This window comes from Heliangelus exortis, chromosome 1, assembly GCF_036169615.1.
Source record: "Heliangelus exortis chromosome 1, bHelExo1.hap1, whole genome shotgun sequence".
NCBI lineage: Eukaryota > Metazoa > Chordata > Aves > Apodiformes > Trochilidae > Heliangelus > Heliangelus exortis.
In genome coordinates, this window is record NC_092422.1 from 177,655,842 (window position 1) to 177,675,419 (window position 19,578).

Sequence of the window (19,578 nt, forward strand, 5' to 3'; positions counted from 1 at the left end):
AAGAACAGAGAATAAAGGAGAGAAGTGCCGGGTCCTGCACTTTGGCCACAACAACCCCATGCAGAGCTACAGGCTGGGCACAGAGTGGCTGAGAGCAGCCAGGCAGAAAGGGACCTGGGAGTCTGGATTGACAAGAAGCTGAACATGAGCCAGCAGTGTGCCCAGGTGGCCAAGAAGGCCAATGGCATCCTGGGCTGTATCAGGAACAGCGTGGACAGTGGGCCCAAGGAAGTGATTCTGCCCCTGTACTCAGCATTGGTGAGGCCACACCTCAAGTACTGTGTCCAGTTCTGGGCCCCTCAGTTCAGGAAGGATATCGAGGTCCTGGAGCAGGTCCAAAGGAGGGCAACCTGGCTGGTGAAGGGACTCGAGCACAGGCCCTATGAAGAGAGGCTGAGAGAGCTGGGGCTGTTCAGCCTGAAGAAGAGGAGGCTCAGGGGAGACCTCATCGCTCTCTTCAACTCCCTGAAAGGAGGTTGTAGCCAGGTGGGAGTTGGTCTCTTTTCCAAGACGACTTTCAACAAGACAAGAGGACACAGTCTTAAGTTGTGCCAGGGGAGATTTAGGTTAGATATTAGAAAGAATTTCTTTACGGAGAGGGTGATCAGACAATGGAATGGACTGCCCGGTGAGGTGGTAGATTCTCTGTCCCTGGAGACATTTAAAAAGAGGCTGGATGTGGCACTCAGTGCCATGGTCTAGCAACCGCACCGGTGGGTCAAGGGTTGGACTTGATGATCTCTGAGGTCCCTTCCAACCCGGCTAATTCTATGATTCTATGAAACTTATGGGTTGGAAGCTAAACTACACAGCTCTAATGAATCAGTAATGATAAAAAGGAAAAACTACTAAATATACAAAAATATACAGGAAAATTGATACCATTTCCTCCCCCCTCTCCCTAATAACTCTCACGTCACCACTGAGGCTGCAGGGCAGCCCTGGGAAAGTCCAGGCTGGAATCCTGGAGTCAGCAGCAGTCAGGAGCTGGAGGCAGGAACACACGGATATGGGCTGGTATGGATCAGGACCACAGGCAGATGAATAGGTGGAATCATCCAGGATGCTGAAGCGAACAGGGACGGGGAAAGAAGAGGAGGAAGGGAAGGGGTTTGACCCTCGTTTGACCCTCAAATTTATACTGACTATGACGTGTCTGGGATGGAATACTCTGGTAAATTTTGGTCATTTATCTTGTCTGCTCCCCTCTAAAGGAGGGCTGCAGGTGTGACCTCTTTATTCCTTTTCTCTTTCCAGAGGGCAAAATGTTCCTCAGAACTGAGCAGTGTCCTTGGTTCTGCACACCAGTCTCTAGCTGTAACTATAAACATTCAGCATTATTCCTAGCAGCAGACACTGACTGAGAAACTTGCTGTTAATTTCAGCAAGTACAGCTACTTACAAGAGACTTAGCTGAAAGGAAAACTACAAGACAATTACCTTTATCCTGACCCAGATCAGGACAATCTTAATATAACTTTTATATACAACTTCACAATTGGTAGGCTGGGGCTTTCAGCTTGTCATTAGAACCAGTTATCTGACAAGGTGTGTACTTGTTCAGCCCTTGGTAAAAGTCAGTTTGGTGGATTCCCTGATCCACCTATCAGGTACTGATTTCTTAAGGCCCTGGTTGCCCAAATGATAGGAGGGTTCTTAACCTAAACAAGTAGGCTGAAAATTTTGCCTGGTACGTTACGCATCTCTGGTGTGATCCACCTTAATTCAAGGATTAATTCAAACCTGCTGATGCTGCTGAATTTTCTCATGGTTATATGCACTGTGGTTTGGTATTCTCCCTGTTTCCCCAGTCCAGTGATCCAAACAACACAGGCTATAGATCAGTTCTAGCTCCAGGCATGTAAATCTCTCTGATCTTTTGGCAGTATCACAGAAATCACAAGATATTTAGCATGTCTGTTTTTTTTTGTGAATCCTGCTGCAATTCTTGTGAATTAGAGTCACCAAAGAAACAATCCTCAAAAGTCCTGTTGGGCTTAATGTAAATTTCAACTTTCATTAGTTTACAGTCTGTTCTGGATTTTATCTGATGTAGCTATGTTTTGAAAACAACATTGCATATTTAAATGCTAATGCAGAAAGTTATCTGACAGGAAAACGTACAGAAAACATGGTCTGTGTGTTCATAATGATGACTTTGGGCAAAATTATCATTGAACCAAAAAGGGTGTTGTCCATATTGCCTATTGTGCAGCAATACGTATGTAATATGTACATACTATGTGTTACATATGTGCTAGCATATGTAATAAAATGCACATGTAAATTATTTGCATTCAAGCACCTGGTTTTAAATGGAACCCTAAAATAACACAGAACGTTTTGGACATGCAAGTAAGAGGGATGTTTTTATAACTGAAATTGCAACAGGTAAACCTATGGGAAAATTTGTTTTCAAGACTTTGTGCCATCTGAGTTGAGCAGAGGTAGATGTGTGTATGTTTAAAACAAAATTGGAGAAACAGCTTTTGTGAATTAAAGTAAATGGGTTATTTAGGGGAGACTTTCTTTCTGCTGACGAGTTGTGAGACACTGTCTGTAGTTTATTGTATAAAGATTACAGTCAGCTGGTTTGTGGCTAGAAGTAGCAGAAGCAAGGTGAGTGTTTCACCCAAGACAGTTTCTGAGATTCTTTGGTTTTGTTTGAGACCTGGGGTTTCTTAGCTGACTTGTAGGCCTCCTGTCTAGAGGGGAGGATGCTCCTACTCCCCACTCTGCTCCCCTCATCCTCCAGCATTCCGTGTACTGACAAGGACTGAATACAGAGCCCCGTCCACTTTATGCAGGAACAGTCCTTTTCCTGCCCAATGCTTGTGTTCAGCTTCCTTCAGTCTCAGAAGTTTGGCTGTTTGAAATGCTGTACAAAATCCAAAATGCATAAATCTTTACCAATTTAAGTACTATTCTACCAGCTGCTTTTCACTCCCTTCATCTGTATTCCTTGCATTGTCAGTGTTTACCTCGTATACAGTGTTCCAGAATGGGCTGGTGCTCTTCATTTTGTAAGGAGTTACAGAATAAAATTGCTTATCTTTTCTATCTTATCTATCTGTGAATGCTGGAACCCCAAATCCTGATCCCCAAAGTCATGGGGAAAAAACTGTGATGATGTTGAAAATACTACATATAACTCCTAGTGACTACATATAACTCCATATAACTCCTACATATGACTCCTAGGTCAGTGTCCCATCTCCCTTATGACTTTATATTAAATTTCTGTGTTGTTTATAGTTACAATTCTAAGAGATTAAAGGAAGTTTTCATACAGACTGAATAGTAGAAGCCAACAGGATTATATTTTGCATATTTTAACTAGAGAAAACTCATTTAAGTCTAAATAATAAAATTTGTAGCTATGAGACAATGATCTCATCTAATATTTTCCTTCATGAAAATGCATCTGCTCATCCTTATAAGAAAAGGCAAACCAATGACATTATTATGATGATGAAATTTTTTTTGTTGTTGAAAAGAATTATCTATAATTTAATATTGTCACTGAACCATAATGTACAATTATGTTTTTATTTATTTGACAAATTGAAGATATTTTGTCTTTTTTTTTTTTTTTTCCCCCAAGCTACCTTGTCATGCCATTTATGGGAACAGACTTGAGCAAGATAATGAAGCATGAGAAACTAACTGAAGATCGAATCCAGTTCCTGGTATATCAGATGCTGAAAGGCTTAAAGGTTTGCCGTTTTTACTATTATTTTGATTTTATCAATCTTTTCCCTAATAAACCAGTATGGAAAGCTATAATAACTTATCATTTGATTGTAGGATAAAATTTCTCACCTTGTATAGTAAAAGTAATGACATTCAACACAGCAGTTGTTTTGTGATGATAAATGTTATCTGTGTTTTTTTGTATGATGGTTATGCCTGTGGCTTTTTTCAAGGAAAACAAAGAGATAGTCAGTGAAGATATGTATAGTACATTGATCCAGGGTGACTTTGATTTCCTTATCTGAGTACACCAGGAAGTGCCCTGCTCTGATTTTGTAGTTGCTTCCACCCTCAGTAGTGATGGTGGTGCTGCTTTGCCACACCTTGTGCTATGGCTGGGTGGAGACCATAGAGACAAAGAATGTCTAAATATTGTTGAGTTTAGAGGCAGAACTCTGCTTGGCTGGAGCCTTCAGCTATCTCATCACCTTCAAATTCCTCAAAATTGAAAATGTTTCCATGGCTTACCAAACTGCTCAGACACACTGTTGCTAAGGCACCCTTCATTGTCAAACACTATTAAGAATAAAAAATATCACAGGACAGCATGCTGTTCCTGGACAAGAACATCAGGAACAGTGTACCTAAGATTCCCTTGTCTCTCAGAACCTAACAGCTACAGAAGGACAAGTGAGTTGTTTTACTCCCATCACATAACTTAACAAATACACTTCGTTGAGTCCTGCATTATTAATTTCTCCTTGACCCTATCTCCAGTTTTGTGTTCTTCGTTCAGTAGATTTTCACTCATACAATCTTTTATATTTGCTAAGAGATTATCCTGCAATATCCTACAGTTGTGCATTTAAATACTGTAATTCCCATTTTACAAATGCAGAAACTAAAGCCAGGTTTGGGCACATTGGCTTTATTAGAACTAGAGGAAATTAACCTCCAATCAGGGCTTTGAATGTGGAGCTACAATTTCAGTTTTGTATTTATTTCCCTAATTACAAATCCATGTCCAATAAGTGTTTTCTCAACGACCATATAAGTGGAGTGGTCTGTTTATTTGCAGGTAACTAGGAAACAGGTTTCCAGCAGAGGCATGGTATTCACCAGAGATGAAAAACATCATTTGGGCTAATTTTACAGGCAAGCAATATATGAAATTTTAAAAAATTAGCTTGAGGTGAGTGTAGTGGAAAGGATAGATAATTTAATTCCAGTGAAATGGCCTAGAAACATATTTTGGTCCTAGTGGCCTAGATTATCTCACAGAGACCAACAGAAGAGTATTTGGGCACTTTGAAGGTTGACAGTGAAATCTGTTGGATCAGTAAATTTGGAGGGCAAGGGCATGGCTGATATACATCTGGAGGAAAAAGAACAAGAATTTAAAACTAAGTGTTTGGTTAGTGACAAGGTTTGGTAGTGGGGGGCTGCAGGGGTGTCTTCTGTGAGAAGACACCAGGAGCTTGCCCCCGTGTCCAACACGCAGTCCCAGTCAGTGCCAAGGCAGCCCCACCACTGGCTAAACTTGAGCCCATCAGCAGTGTTCGTGGCACCTCTGTAATAACATTTAGGGAGGAGTAAAAACCACTGTGCAGCAGCTGTAAGGGAGGAGTGAGAAAATGAGAGTGAAACAGCTCTGCAGCCACCAGGGTCAGGGAGGAATGAGGAGGTGCTCCAGGTGCCAGAGCAGAGGCACCACATCAGAGCAGATATCTCTGGTGCAGCAAATGGATGTGCCCTGCAGGAAGCTGCAGCCCATGGAGAGCCTGCACTGGAGCAGGTTCCTGGCAGGTTTTGTGGCAAGACTTACTGCCCACAGAGGAACCCACACTGGAGCAGTCTACTCGTGAAGGACTGCATCCCATGGAAAGGACTCAGGCTGGAGCAACTTGTGGGGGACTGTCTGACATGGGAGGGACTCCACACTGGAGTGTGAAGAGAGTGAAGAGGAAAGAACAGCAGAAACAACACTTGATGAACTAATTACAACCCCAATTCCCAATATTCCTACACTGCTCAGGAGGAGGAAGTAAAAGAGACAGGCATGAAGTTGAGCCTGGGAGACATAGAGGGAAGGTGTTTTCAATTTTGGTTTTTATTTCTAACTATCATATTCTGTTATCAGTTGTCACTAAATTAAATTAATTTTCCCCCAAGTCTAGTCTGTTTTGCCCATGATGGTAAATGGTAAGTGATATCCCTGTCTTTGTCTTGACCCATGAGATTTTTCATAGTATTTTCTCCCCCTGTTCTGCTGAGGATGGGGAATGAGAGAGTGGCTTCATGGGCACTTGCTGGCCAGCCAAGGTCAAGCCACCAGAGAGGAAAAGAGCAGGAAGTCCTTGATGAAGACTGCTGTTGCCAGGATTTTATAAAAATGAGGGCAGTTCTTGTTTCAGTTGCAAGGCAGCCAGCAGGAATGTTGAGATGGTCTCTGGTCTCTGTAGCTATTTTAGGTCTTCTATAAGAAGTGGTTCACCTGAATATTTTGTCTCTTCCCCCACATTTTTGAAGAGCACAACTGTACTTATCTCAAAATTACAAGGAAGGAAGTAAGACACTGTTCAGCTATTTGACTTTGATGTTTTGTCATTTCCTATTGCACAGCAAATATTCGAGAACAGTCTTTTCTATATCTGTTCCATTACATTTTAGGTTCTTCTTGAGCCAATTCGTCCAGCCTCTCATTTTTATAATGCATATTAATTTTTTGCACCTTTTAACTTTGGAGTTTTTTTTTTTTTTCCTGGGCTGAGGGGGAGGCAGGGATGATGCTAAAGATTTTGCCTGCAATGGGCATTTGCTCTTTATGTAAAGTCTTTTATGGTATCTGGATGCATATCTGGTCAAGGGTAAGAAGGTTTTTAATCGTTTTTGTCACATTGCATGCTTCTGTTGGAACAGCCTGTTTACATGTGACAGCTGAATACACGTAGAAAAAAACCCTGTGCATTAGTGATGTATTATGAAAAGATAAGAGATTTTTGCTAACATCCAAGTCAGTTCCTTTCAGGTTATTTTTTCTGCATTCTACCTGGAGACTGGTTCTGGATTGGTTGCATACCAAAATGAGCAACAAGATTGATTTAAAATGCATATATAAATTGAGGTCAGTGGAAAGTTCATACTGAGTTCAGGAAGATTTGTATCAACCCCTCAAATCTTTGTTCTGTACATCCATACAGTCCTTGTTTCCTTGCTTTGTCACATTAGTTTCTGTTCTTGATGTTTCAGTGTCTTCTTTCTATTGAGAATGAAAATACCAATTTCCTTTCTTTGAGCCTTGTAATTTATCAGAATTTAACTTCATCTGCGGCAGGAAAAAACAATGCAATTTTACACTGTGTAAAAACAATGACATGTCTCATCTTTGTCTGTTTCCTAGTCAGGCCTTAGTCTGGCATTAAATTTTATTTAAGTATGAGCTTGAAATTTGGAAGGGCTTTTGTGATTGTTTTTGTTCAACAGAAAAGCTGTGTCAGTACAGAAGACAAGCTGAATATAAATGTCTTTATGTAGGTGAAAAGAGGCTGGAGCTCCCAGTGCTTTCAGTCTTGGGTCCCTCTTCTGCAGAAGTGCCAGTTGGGTTTGTGTTCCAGAGGCCTGGGGAGGTGGGTGGCAGTCCTGTTTCTTTGTTCCTACAGTATTTGAGAATGGACAGATAGCTCTTGGGCCATACAAACACCCATTAAAGTTTTGTTCCCATAGCCATGGTAATGTTTACCTGCTCTAGTTCTCTCCTTTTGTCATCCCTATTTACTGTCTTTTTTTAAAATGTTTGTTATTCTTTTTGTTTCTCTCCTTTCTCTTCTCCCTTTTACTCATTTGCCCTTCAGATTTTCCTTCCCTGCCAAGTCACTCCCCATTTTCATTTTGCATGCTGCCTAATTCCCTTTTGTTTTCCTAATTCCCTTTTGATTAACGTTTAAATTTGTGTGGGGATTGCATATGCAGACAAGAATGCTCAGAATTTAGGCAACTATTGGATAGCTTCCTAATACGATCTGAAGCCAGCATACAAAGATTTATGCATGTTACCAAAAATTGTCTAGGATAATTCACAGAGCATCTTGTGCTCCAGGGCATTTTGCTCACGTTGAATAAAATTCTGAGATGAAGTGGTAATAACATTGTGAAGGGTATGTCTGCTCTGGTCTGGATTTTGCCATTTCAAGAGTGAAAAATCTGTCAAATGGATAATTTAGTGCTGAGAATCAGTAAGAATAGGATCCCATTTCAGAAGGCTATAGAACTGAAGTGGAAAATTTTCTGAACAAATAGTGGCATAGTTCCAGCGCTGCTACCTGTCAGAAGATAATAAAAATCAGTTAAAAGAATGCTACTGTTGTTAAAGAAGTACTCTACAGCACAGTATCAGTACTTAAGCTTACAGAAAGGCTGATGTGTACATTAGCACCAGTAATAAGTGCCATTTCATGTAATCTTAGTACTCTTGTATTAAGAGGAGTGTTTAATAAATATAGGACATCTCCTCAGAGTGTTAACAAGATTCTAGTGCTGTAAATGCTCATAAAGCTTTCAGTGGGGCAAAAATGCCAACAAAACCGTGCTCTGGCCCCCCAGACAGGTGAGATTTATTTTAACTTGGAGCAGTGCAGTCCTTTTAATTGTTGTTTCTATGTGCCACATCTTTAGGTGAAGAGTTGCTGGATCTGCCAGTTTACAGCAATACCAGCAAAAATAACCTGTAGAATATTTTAAGTACCTCCTCAGGAAAATCAAGAAGCTTCAGTAAGAAGGCATTGAAAGATTTAGAATGCAAGTAGTCATTGTGATATCGTTGCTCAAGATGGCTACTGGCAGGAGTTGTCAGCTTTTTCCTCATTTGTTGGGAGTATAACTACTTACAGATAACTTTAAAAAAGTATATCCCCTTTCTGGTCTTCGCTTGCAAATGACAGACTTCCTCTTTTTGCATCTGTTTCCTTCCATCTGGATCCACTTCATGCACATCCATGAAAGAAACATTTTGTACAGGCTACATTCTGGGGAGCAACTCTGCCCTCAGCCCCTTTTGTTTGCCTCAGAAAATCCTGCTAAGCTCTGTGGCAAGTTCTATGGATGATGTTAAACCTTACATCGTCTGTAGATAATACGCAGCAGGACCTGGTGTACTGCAAATGCCAGGTCCTGCCTGGGCTCGGGCACAGTACTGCACCCATGTGGCAGCAGAGCCCTACTGTGGTCTGGATTGGTAAAGTTGTAGGCAGAGGTTTAAGGGAAGTGATATTTTTTCCTCTCTTTTCAGAACCTGAGGTCACATCTACATCACGTGTAAAAGAGGAAAAAAAATGTCATATTTTATTTTTGTTCAGTCACGGCTTTAGAAACTCTGCCTTAAACTCAGACCTTTTGCTGCCTAGGTTGTATGTTCAAAAACCTAACTCTGAAATGTACTTTGAATCTGTCTGAAGAAGTTGTCTTTGATCTGTAGCTTTGTTTTCTTTTCTATAGTCCCCTCATCAGGTGGAATATGAGGATCCCTTTGCAGGGAATGCATTTACAAGGTTAATTGCTCATCTTCATGGCTGCTGAAGAAGACAATAGTTGCTGGGGCTATGAAAGTTGCTGGTTACCCCGTAAAATTCAGTGTTTCTGTGCATCTCTGTGAGAGCACCCTGATTGTCCCTGGTTCCTAGTGGCTGTCCCGTTCTTCAGGGTGGAGTAAAATGAAAACTCTCCTGGTGAGATTGATGGGATTCACATCTCATCCATCTTTTCTGGAGATTTAAAAAATGCTTTTGTTGTTCTCATGTTGCTTAATGTCAGTAGTATGAGCTGCCATCAGTAGTATGGTCTGTGGTGTTCTCAGATCAGTTCCCCACACCTGTATGAACAATACTTGCACAGCCCAGGCTGCTCTTGGAAAGTATCTTCTCAGGACAACTTTCTGCATTTCAGTCCTTGCAAAGGGGATGCCTTTCTCTCAGACAGTTACTACAGGCTCCTTTATTGCCCATGATAAAAACAGTCTGGTGATTCAGCTGGTGAGAGGAACTGTGTACCTCTGCAGGGAGTATTTGATAGCAGTCATCTGTCATCACCTGTCTTCCCAAAAGAAGTAGTCAAAGGTGTCCAGTTTGATGGTGTGATGTCTGTGAGCCCTTAAGCAGATGACTGAAAGGATGATAGAATGTTTAGGTAAAGGAGAATGTTTTGTGACATGACATTTCTGTGTTTTATTGAAGAAGCACTGAAGCATGTAGCAAGACTCCTTCACCAAGACCTTGGCTGGCTTTCATCCTGGTCTTAAATGGTCTCTTAAAACTCAGTGCTGCTGGAGCATATGAATCTAAATTATGATGGCACATGGGAGATGTTTATTGCAAGAGAAAATTTCTGATATATAAAATAGCAGATTTGATACCTATGTATACCTAGCAATGCCAAAAATGAACGGGAAGAAGGATTTTATGCATGGGAAGAATTGGAAAAAGCTATATGAACTGTTGTAGAACTCAAATGGATTTACTGGGTTTTCATTATTGTGTCAAGGAGAAGGAAAAATTCTACTTGATTATCTGAACATTAAAAACATAGCTAAAAATATCTTCTGTGCAGTAACTAAGCATCATCTAATTTCAGATTACTTAAGCACTGTGAAAAAGTACTTTTTTCCCCGCCCCAGGCATCTTCTTCATGTCAGGACCTCACTAACTAAAAAATTATTTCTTTTTTTTACAGTATATTCATTCATCAGGCATAATTCACAGGGTAAGTGGAAACAATATAATACATGCATGTATTCTGGTAATGTGAGTGCAGTTTGCATATAAGCATGCTCATAAATATGCCTGAACTTTTGTTTAAGGTGACTCTATTTACAGTGTTTGATGCCTTGGGTTTCTTGTTCAAAAGGGAATAAAGTGGTATGGCTATGTAAGCATAATCCAGGCACTCAAGTTGCACTGAATGCAACCTAGATTTTAATTTTTTTAATTAGTTGGTGAAGTTGAGTTGTAAGTCCCCACAAACACAAATAGCATCAAAACTGAAATGGATAAGAGCTTTTCTGTTTTGGTTTGGTTTTAACCAAAAATTGAACTTTTAAAAACAATTTTTTTATTGTTTAAAGTCGTGTTAATGTTCAAAGTTGGAGAGGGCAAGCAGTGGGAGTGAAGACACAGAAACTGAAAAGATAGTAAAAAATTTTAGAGCCTTGAAAACCTTAATTTTTTTTCTGAGAGTCATTAAGCATCTAACTCTTCTTTAATCCCTGCTATGTCTAAAGTCCACTTAATAGCAATTTTACACTGTGAAGGAGCTCTGAGTGATGTTCTTGCGGTCTCAAGCAGCATAATTTCCCCTAAAACTGCAACATAATAGTAGAGACTGGCTGCTTGTGGCTGTCCTGATATTTTATTACAGAAAGTACACATTGTATAGTAGCTCAAAGCTGGACATGGAAATTTGGCTCACTGACAGAATAATGTAATAAATTTATGTTTTTATTTCTACATCTGCTGCATTTGTGGTCTAAGTTTACTATTGCTTCCTAAACATTTTCTAGGCCCGCTCTTGATGGCTTTTGAGCTTGGTTTCATTATGGTTCTTTACACCAATTTGTTTCTCTCCAAGGTCCCTCTGATCTTTAAACATATTTTTATAAACATGGATGTCTGTTATAAAGTTCAGAGAGAAGATTCCTCTAAATGTCTTGTGCTGATGTGACAAAGATTTGCAAAAGCTGAAAGAAAATTTCTGGGTTTTTTTTTCTTTCTTTTTGTGAATATCTAAGAGTCTGACATTGCAAAATCTTCATAGTGACTGCCAGTACTCTTCCCTTTTCTGGTAAACTTAGAAATACAACTTTTGAAGATCATTAGAACAGTAGCTACAGTAGCTCAAAAGGCTTAAGGAATATTTTTTTCATGTAGCAGTCTCTGTTGATCTGGTTTCACCGAGAGATTTATTTTCTTCCAGAGGATAGCATAGGCTCTTAAGTAAAGTCCTGTTTAATTCCTTCAGTACTCTATCTAGGTCTATCAGAGCACAGAACCTTTCTAAAGTATTTTTTGATAGGTAGTGTTCACAGTCTAGAAATACATATATAGAACCTTAACTTTATGGTGTTAGTGTTAAATGCAACAAATTTATGCCCAAACCCCAGTAAGATACAAGTAAGAAAGATGTTACTTAGTCACAGTCATGGGTGTGTTCCTTCACTGGAAGTATTTTCCTGACTTCTAGCAGAAAAAACAAGTTGTTTTTATCCCAGACAAATCATATTGGAAAAAAGCCAAACATATTCAAGTTTCTGTGTTTGTTTCTGTTGTGATATTTGATTTTCTGGTTTAGATTTATGACATTTTACTTGTTTCTCTTCTAAGTATAGAAATGAAAAGAGTGTTTTATTGTGCTTGCTGTAAGACAAATAACATTAATTTAAAATCTGATTACAGGATCTAAAGCCTGGAAACTTGGCAGTAAATGAAGACTGTGAGTTGAAGGTAGGGTGTGTTTATTTTAAAAACCAGTCAGGTCTGTTAGAAACACACACAGAAGACAACAAGTGCAACAGCTGCAGACATGCTGGCTGGTTTCCATGAAGGGGCAGGTTTTGAGGAGTCACAGGGGAATACTGGAAAATTAAAGGGAAGAGGATGAGATGGGCAGTGGTAACAATCTTGAAAAACTTACAAGAGGCTTCTCCTTCTAAATGTTTTCCCATGTCTGGCTTCAGTCATCAGAAGAATAATTAAGTATTTCATTAAGAAATAAAGCCCTGACTAGTGACGACCTATTCACCACCTATTTTTTAACTAGCATAAATGTGCATTTTGTAAGGACAGCAAAGGCAGTGATCAATTTCTGAGATCATTCTGGAGCCAAGCACAAGAAATTACTCCACCACAAGCTAGAAACATTGCCCAGGATGTCCCAGCTGAAAACACCCAGTCAAGGCAGGACATTCTGGGAAGCTGGTGCCCAGTTGGTAACAGGGATGTTCTGCTTCATTTTTGCTCTTAATTGAACTGAGAGACAAGTATTTGTTAAAGGGAGACAATTCCTAATTCAGCCTCCTGTAGTTCAGCTTCTAAGCTGTTTCTGCTGCTACACTGCACGACTGATGCACTAGATGGCATTTTTTGTGTCACCTGGAGTGGGACAAGTATTGGTGTGTACTCTGGGGCTCCCCTTGTCCTGTCCATTGAGGCTTCTATCCAAAGATGGGTACGAGGATGGTGCACACCCACACCCCTTCCCAGTAAGGAATTTGGACTTAGCTGGCATGCACCCTTGGAGTCCAGGACTGTAGCACCTCTTGCATTAAGTTTCTCTTCTGAAGTGTCCTTAAAAATAAACTACACTGACCTGGTGTTTCTTACAGTGAACTGTTCTGTAGTTGATGCAGTAGGTTGGTGAAAATCTAGTGGGGCTAAATAATCATAATTCCCTACTATTGTATGTTTTCAGTGTGACCTAGAGGAAGCTTTCCCATTTATGAAAACTCATAAAACAAAGATAATGATTCCTCCTTACTTCAGAATATTGTTGGAATGAACACTTGAACAATTGTGTTACCTGGAATATGACAGCAATGAAAACCATCTTTAGATGGATTCTGTTCTTTTAGTCCTGACAAGCTATGGCAGTCATTCCATGGCCAGAGAATTTTTTGCACTGAATGGGATTCATATAAGTTTAATTAGTAATTGAAGAGTTTCTTCTTTTCTTTATGGTTTTAGAGCTTTAAATGTTTCTATAGGAATATCTAACATGGGGGGGAGGCAAAGCTTAAAGCTCCGTGTTGCTTCTCTCTTGATTTTTCAAACGACAACAAGAAACTTCAATAAAAAAAGATGCAAAAAAGTCAGTCTCTGCACAATGCTCATGTTATTTTATCTTCCATGTTTATAAAGTCTGTATAAAACTGCTAACTAGCTGTGTGGTCAGAATGTTCTTTCTGCTTCCTCTACAGATTCTGGACTTTGGATTGGCAAGGCATACAGACAGTGAGATGACTGGTTATGTGGTTACAAGGTGGTACAGAGCCCCAGAGGTCATACTTAACTGGATGCATTATACACAAACAGGTCAGCATCTCTAGGGAAAAGTCTTAACAGAGCTGAAATGTTCACTGAATCAGGCAATGTATAATTGAGTCCTTGCTCCTGAAGTAAATGAGAACTTGGAGTTGGATATGAAAATATAATTATGAAAAAAATCCTTGTAGATAAGTTGCAGGAAATAGTTTGGTGGTTGTAAGTTTAGGGACTTCTTTGTATATTTTCTGAGAGTAATAGAAAGTGCCAAGGTTACTGGAAAAGCATGACATAAATGCATACTGACTGTCATCTTCCTGCAAGATGTACTGAGTGTAACTCAGAGGTGCAAATGGCAGAAGGAGGGAATTCATATCACTCTAGGATAAATCTGGAAGGTTTTGAAAGCACTGGAAATTTACTTCCCATGTGCATCTGCCTGTTACCTAGAAATTGACTCTGTGTTTTGTCAGATTCTCTCCAGTTTGCTCATTAGAAAGGCTGGTAATTGTACCTATACTATTCATCATACTTGGCAAGGCATTAGTTTATTGTTTAACAGGCTATAAATGTAAATTTTCTGCTTATTTAAAATATTTTTTAAATTAAACCTTATGTGTGTTTAATTGGACCACAGTTTAATGTGACTTTTGTTTTTTCAGTTGACATCTGGTCTGTGGGCTGTATAATGGCTGAGATGATAACAGGGAGGCCTTTGTTCAAAGGAAATGATCGTATCCTTCAGTGAATTTATGACACTGATGTAAGAAAATGTTCAGAAGTTTATATATGTTACAGTAGGTGTGTTCAAAAACTGATGAGCATAAATTGAAATCCATAGTAAAATGGTTTGTCATTAATTGGTTAATTTCTGTACAATTTTGATACATCTGCAAATCAAGACTTATATTACTGAACTTTTTCAGTAGAAAGGTGATCTTTGATTCACACCTCAAATCATCAGGTAAAAGGTTTTGTGATGAGAGAAAGGCATTTTTTTTTTTTTTTAGTAAGAGATTCCACAACTCTAGAACACAGAAGATTCTCCTGTAGCATATGGACTTGTGTGCACATCCTAGTCCATTTCATGCTTTTTGAGACTTTTACCAAAAATGTTGCCTAAGTAACTTCTAGTAAAATGATTTAGATTTATGGAAAACATCTAGTTCTATCATTTCATTGCTGAGAAAGAAAGTAGGCAAGATTAAGCCATAATTCAGCCTCAAGTGATACCTTACTGGCAGTAGTCATTGTGACATTAGAGGATGGTGTTAATAGAAGACAGAAAGCATTTTTTACTTTGTTTCCCATCTTTGTGTGTTTGACAGCTCAGCCTACTCATTTTGCACTGCTTTTTCCCTTGTAGAGTTCCAGTCAATAAATTGCTTGTCTGCAAATACTTGTTTACAGAAATACAGTTTAATTTTAGTTATATTTCTGTTTAAGTACTTACATGTAAGATTAGGACTTCATTGTATGCATTGTATTATTCTCTAGTTTATTTATGTGCATTCACATAGAAAATGAAAGGGATTATGGAAAAGTAGAAGGCATCAAGTTATTTCAGATGTACAGATTTTAAGTATGCATTATTTCTTAACAAGAATATATTGAAATGGCAAAGAGCAACCATTGATTAGCCTTTTAGTCTTTCCCAAATAAGTATTGGAAAGGCCAGGGCAATGCATGCAACACATGTGCTGATTGTTCAGATACTCCAGTACTTTTGGACTGATTTTGACCAAAGGTATAGAGGAGACCTGATGATATTAGAAGAGTTTGCAGAGGATTCAGATATGTGTTCCCAAGTTACAGGATACTTTACTTCAGGTGGTTTCAGTGTCTCTGCCCTTTGGCAAGAAAAATGGAGAATTTTCATCGCATTGTTTATAAATTTTCTGTTTGGCCCTTGGCATTTTAATCTTTGCTTTATTGTCCATTAGTGAAGAAACTCACGGTTTTTACAAGGTGTTTAGTTTTATGGTGAAAAACTTCATTCCTTATTTCTGGTATTCAGATCTGGACCAGCTCTCAGAAATAATGAAAATAACAGGTACACCAACTCAAGATTTTGTTCAAAAACTGCAGAGTCAAGATGTGAGTATTCTGCTTTGCCAGTTGGTTTTACCTGTCTTAATTTGACTTAAGCCATTCTCAGTTCTTAGACTGGCTGAGATGCTATGTACTGACTACTGGAATGACCTCTGACATCTCTGCCTTGAAGTGCTTTGCACCCCCTGAATAGGTCCTTGAGATTAAGGGGGCACAGAAGATAATTGAGACACTTAAAATATCTTTAAATACTTGAAAGTTTCCAGTGCATACCAAGAGTTGAGCTGATGCATCACTACCTTTATTGGAAATGTACTGAAAACAGGAACCTATTCAGAAAACCAAATTGTTCTGCAGATGTCTCTGACTTATCTTTCCTATTCTTGTGTGGATGTCCTAGAATCCTTAAGCACCTACTACAAAAAAGCTAAATTTAATCATGAGACTAGCTCTACAATTTAAATCTTAATGAATTACTGCATAAGGTAAACTTCTAGAGATTCTTCTAAATTCACTGTGACGTTCTTTCAAATTATGCATCCATGTTTATTTTAATTACTATATTAAATATTTAGTACTAATAATTAAAGCTTTACATTATAATTTCTTAATCACAGTGCTAAGGCTTAATTTTTAAAAAAAAGTTCCTTTCAACAAGAAGGTAAATATAATCAGGGTTTGTGACCCCCCCCAAAAAAAATTCATTTGTACAATGTGCTATCAAAGCAATGTTGAGTTACCTGATCAGAGTATAGTTAATGTTGCCACATTACAAAGGCAGCAAAGATCTAACTTAATACTCCTGTTTCTTTTAAGGCAAAAAACTATATCAAAAGCCTCCCAAAAGTCCAGAAAAAAGATTTTGCATCCATCTTGAAGTATGCAAATCCTTTGGGTAAGACGGTTTGTGCAATTTGTCTTGTTCTTGTGTTTGCATTGGAGGCAGCAGCAGTATCAGACATGTGATAGGTTATGTCATGATTCTTGTGCTTTTCTGTCTTTCTTTGCATAATTCATTATTTTTATTATACTGTTTGAACTTTGCCAAATTTAGACCCTGCCAAGAGTCAGATGTTTCTTAGAAGGGTCAAAAAATAAGTATTTTGTGTTTAAGGCTTCAGTCCAGAATCTGCTTAATGGTATTACTGGAGCAGCTTTCTCAAGAGCCCTGGGAAATTAAATATATGTAAGACATTTTTTGTGTATTGTATTTGAAATATACTTTGGAAAGCTCAATCAGTTTTACAGTAGAAATGCAAGCAAACAGAACACTGACATTTTAGTAATGGAAAGAATACATCCTGAGAAACATCTGTGCATTCCTGAGAAGCATTGGCTTGGATATAAAAGCCAGAAGAGCAAACCAAGTGTACAGAACTGTGGCAGGATTCAAGGCAGCCAGAGCTCTGCCCAAACCTTACCCATTCCCCAGTGACCTGAGCATTCATACAGCCAGTTTTATTAGAATATCAGTTAGGATAATTGGATCTTCTAAACTTAAGAATTTAAAAGCATATGTGCAGATACAGTAGAAATAAGAAATAAGCATGATTGATAAGCAGCTCTTAGTCTGACTGTATGGTTAGCTCACTGATCAGCTGCAGCAAATTCTACACATTTCCATTTAGTTTTTAGGACGTTTCTTCCTGTCACTTCTGCCCACCTTATGTGGAGAGCATCTAATTGCTCATGGTGTGGGAGAGAAGGCTGGAGAGAATCCACAATGTGTGGCGAGCAGGAGATGCAGCATCCTGTCCAGTGCTGCTGCCTCTTCTTCCTTTCAGCTGCTCCACCCAACCCAGGAATGTTCTTTTGGGACAGAAAAACGGGGAATAAATAAATCATGTTACATCTGTTTACACAAGCTCATTTTGACAGCTTAATGGTGAACTTGATCTAAGATCTGCTGGAAAAGAACACAGAAGATTTGATGAATTATTTTGGCTGTGTCAAAACCACGTAACAAAGTCAGTGCTGAGATTATGAGCATGGACAACTGATTTGTCTGATTGAACTTCAGAGTGTATTGGGTTGGATTTGGTCACACACTCATTAGCTCTACACCCCCCTGTTCATTCTGCTGCTGTCAGGTCATGATGTACCTCAGAACCACAACACAGTGGCACCTGGGAAAGCCCCAAGCACAGTGATCTTGGAGCAGAGAAGTCATTAGTGATGTGGCTGTATTGCATACAGGAGCAAGGGAGTATCTCTGCTTTCCATCAGGCTCTATGCACATCCCCATATGCTCACAACACTTTTGCAATACAGATGGGCCCTGCTGGCTATAGAATGAACACCAAATGATTCTGCTTTATAACTTGGTGTATTTATTTGAAGTATCTCCAGGGCAACATTACAGTGTACAAGCTGGGATCAGTGGCATGATTTGAATGCACTGTTTGTTTTCTGTTGAGCAGCTGTTAACCTTCTGGAGAAGATGCTGGTGCTGGATGCAGAGAAGCGAGTCACAGCAGCTGAGGCTTTGATGCATCCGTACTTCGAACCAATTCATGATCCTGAGGAAGAAATTGAAGCTGAGAAATATGATGACACATTTGATAACATGGATCTTCCTCTAGATGAGTGGAAGTGTGAGTTTAGTTTCATGATGTTTTCAAAAATTACCAGATAGGCCATCCAGAAAGTGGACTGTTCCCCTTTACAAATTACTTTCTCTGCTTTTGATGGAACAGACTAAGTAGACAGCCTTAAGATAGAGAAACAGTATTGATAAGCCAGTTATCCAGTTACCAAGTCCTTCTGGAATGTTCCTCATAGTGTTCTTCACTGCCTCTTAACAGAGGCTCTTCTTGTCCTCTTTGTCCTCCTCTGCTTTCTCTTCCTTCTTCATGTGTCTGTCCTCCCATCTTCTGCAACATAGAAAAAAAACATTTCTCTTAACATGTGCCTTCCAATGAACAGAACAAGTGAAGAGACTCCTCAAATGTTGAGTCTATAGGATTGCAACAGTTGCTGGCCTTAATTTTAAGTTAGGTTCTCTCAGGGAGAGAAAACATCCATCTCAGCAGAGATTTAAGTCTGAGTCTACTTTTCATCTGACATCAGAGGTTTGTATTTTGGCTTTTAAGTGAGGACTTGACTTTTAAAGCTTAGGTACTCTGTAGTTCTTTCTGAGGACATTGCCCCTATACTGTGAAGTCAATTCTTGCATCCCTTGGAAAGCTTGTTTAATATTTCAGTATTGAGCTACTTCAGATTTGAAATGGTGAAAAAACGTTCCTTGATTCTCTGACTTTTTGTACTTTCTTTTTTGCCTGAAGAGGTCTCTCTCTTCCTGACTTAGATCAAGACCCTGGGTGCACTGAGGGTTGCATCTTTCTCATGTCTGTGCAGCTTCTTTTCTGATTAGCCCAGCAACACTCTGTTACTCTGTTTTCCAGGCATTACATATAAAGAGATACTGAACTTCAAGCCACAACAGACACTGGAGTCAAAGGAGACAGCAGTTTAACTGTATGACTCTGTCTTTTCAAAACTCAAAGCAGGAAAGTTGTAAATGTTTGTGATGTATAAAACTTTTGTAAATAAACTGGATGTAATCTGTTTCATCTGCACTGTAAGAAAGAGCAGTGTCTTTCACTCTGCATGTGGAAGTTAGTGCCTTTGGAAGTATCATTTCAGAACTGTCTGGAAACCTATTCTTGCCTACAGCTTCTCCCTTCTGCATGAAAGGATTCAGACTGATAATCTGGTGCCATCCTCAAAAGAGCAGGTAGGATCAGCTCAGCAAATCCGAGATTAGAAGAGTACAAGTTACCACTGTGAGCAAGCTGAGACGCAGATCACC

General features: G+C 39.2%; 1 protein-coding gene across 1 annotated transcript in view; it reads left to right on the forward strand.

Annotated features, from left to right (window-relative positions):
- Positions 1-19,355, forward strand: part of MAPK12 (mitogen-activated protein kinase 12) — a 31,027-nt gene extending 11,672 nt beyond the window's left edge. Inside the window, exons 4-12 of the mRNA XM_071733794.1 lie at positions 3,605-3,716; positions 10,414-10,443; positions 12,132-12,179; positions 13,652-13,766; positions 14,378-14,449; positions 15,733-15,812; positions 16,584-16,662; positions 18,188-18,361; positions 19,172-19,355. Of these exons, the coding sequence (XP_071589895.1) occupies positions 3,605-3,716; positions 10,414-10,443; positions 12,132-12,179; positions 13,652-13,766; positions 14,378-14,449; positions 15,733-15,812; positions 16,584-16,662; positions 18,188-18,361; positions 19,172-19,242 (781 nt within the window). The 3' untranslated portion in view covers positions 19,243-19,355. The remainder of the gene's footprint in view (positions 1-3,604; positions 3,717-10,413; positions 10,444-12,131; positions 12,180-13,651; positions 13,767-14,377; positions 14,450-15,732; positions 15,813-16,583; positions 16,663-18,187; positions 18,362-19,171) is intronic.
- The last annotated feature ends 223 nt before the right edge of the window (positions 19,356-19,578 follow it).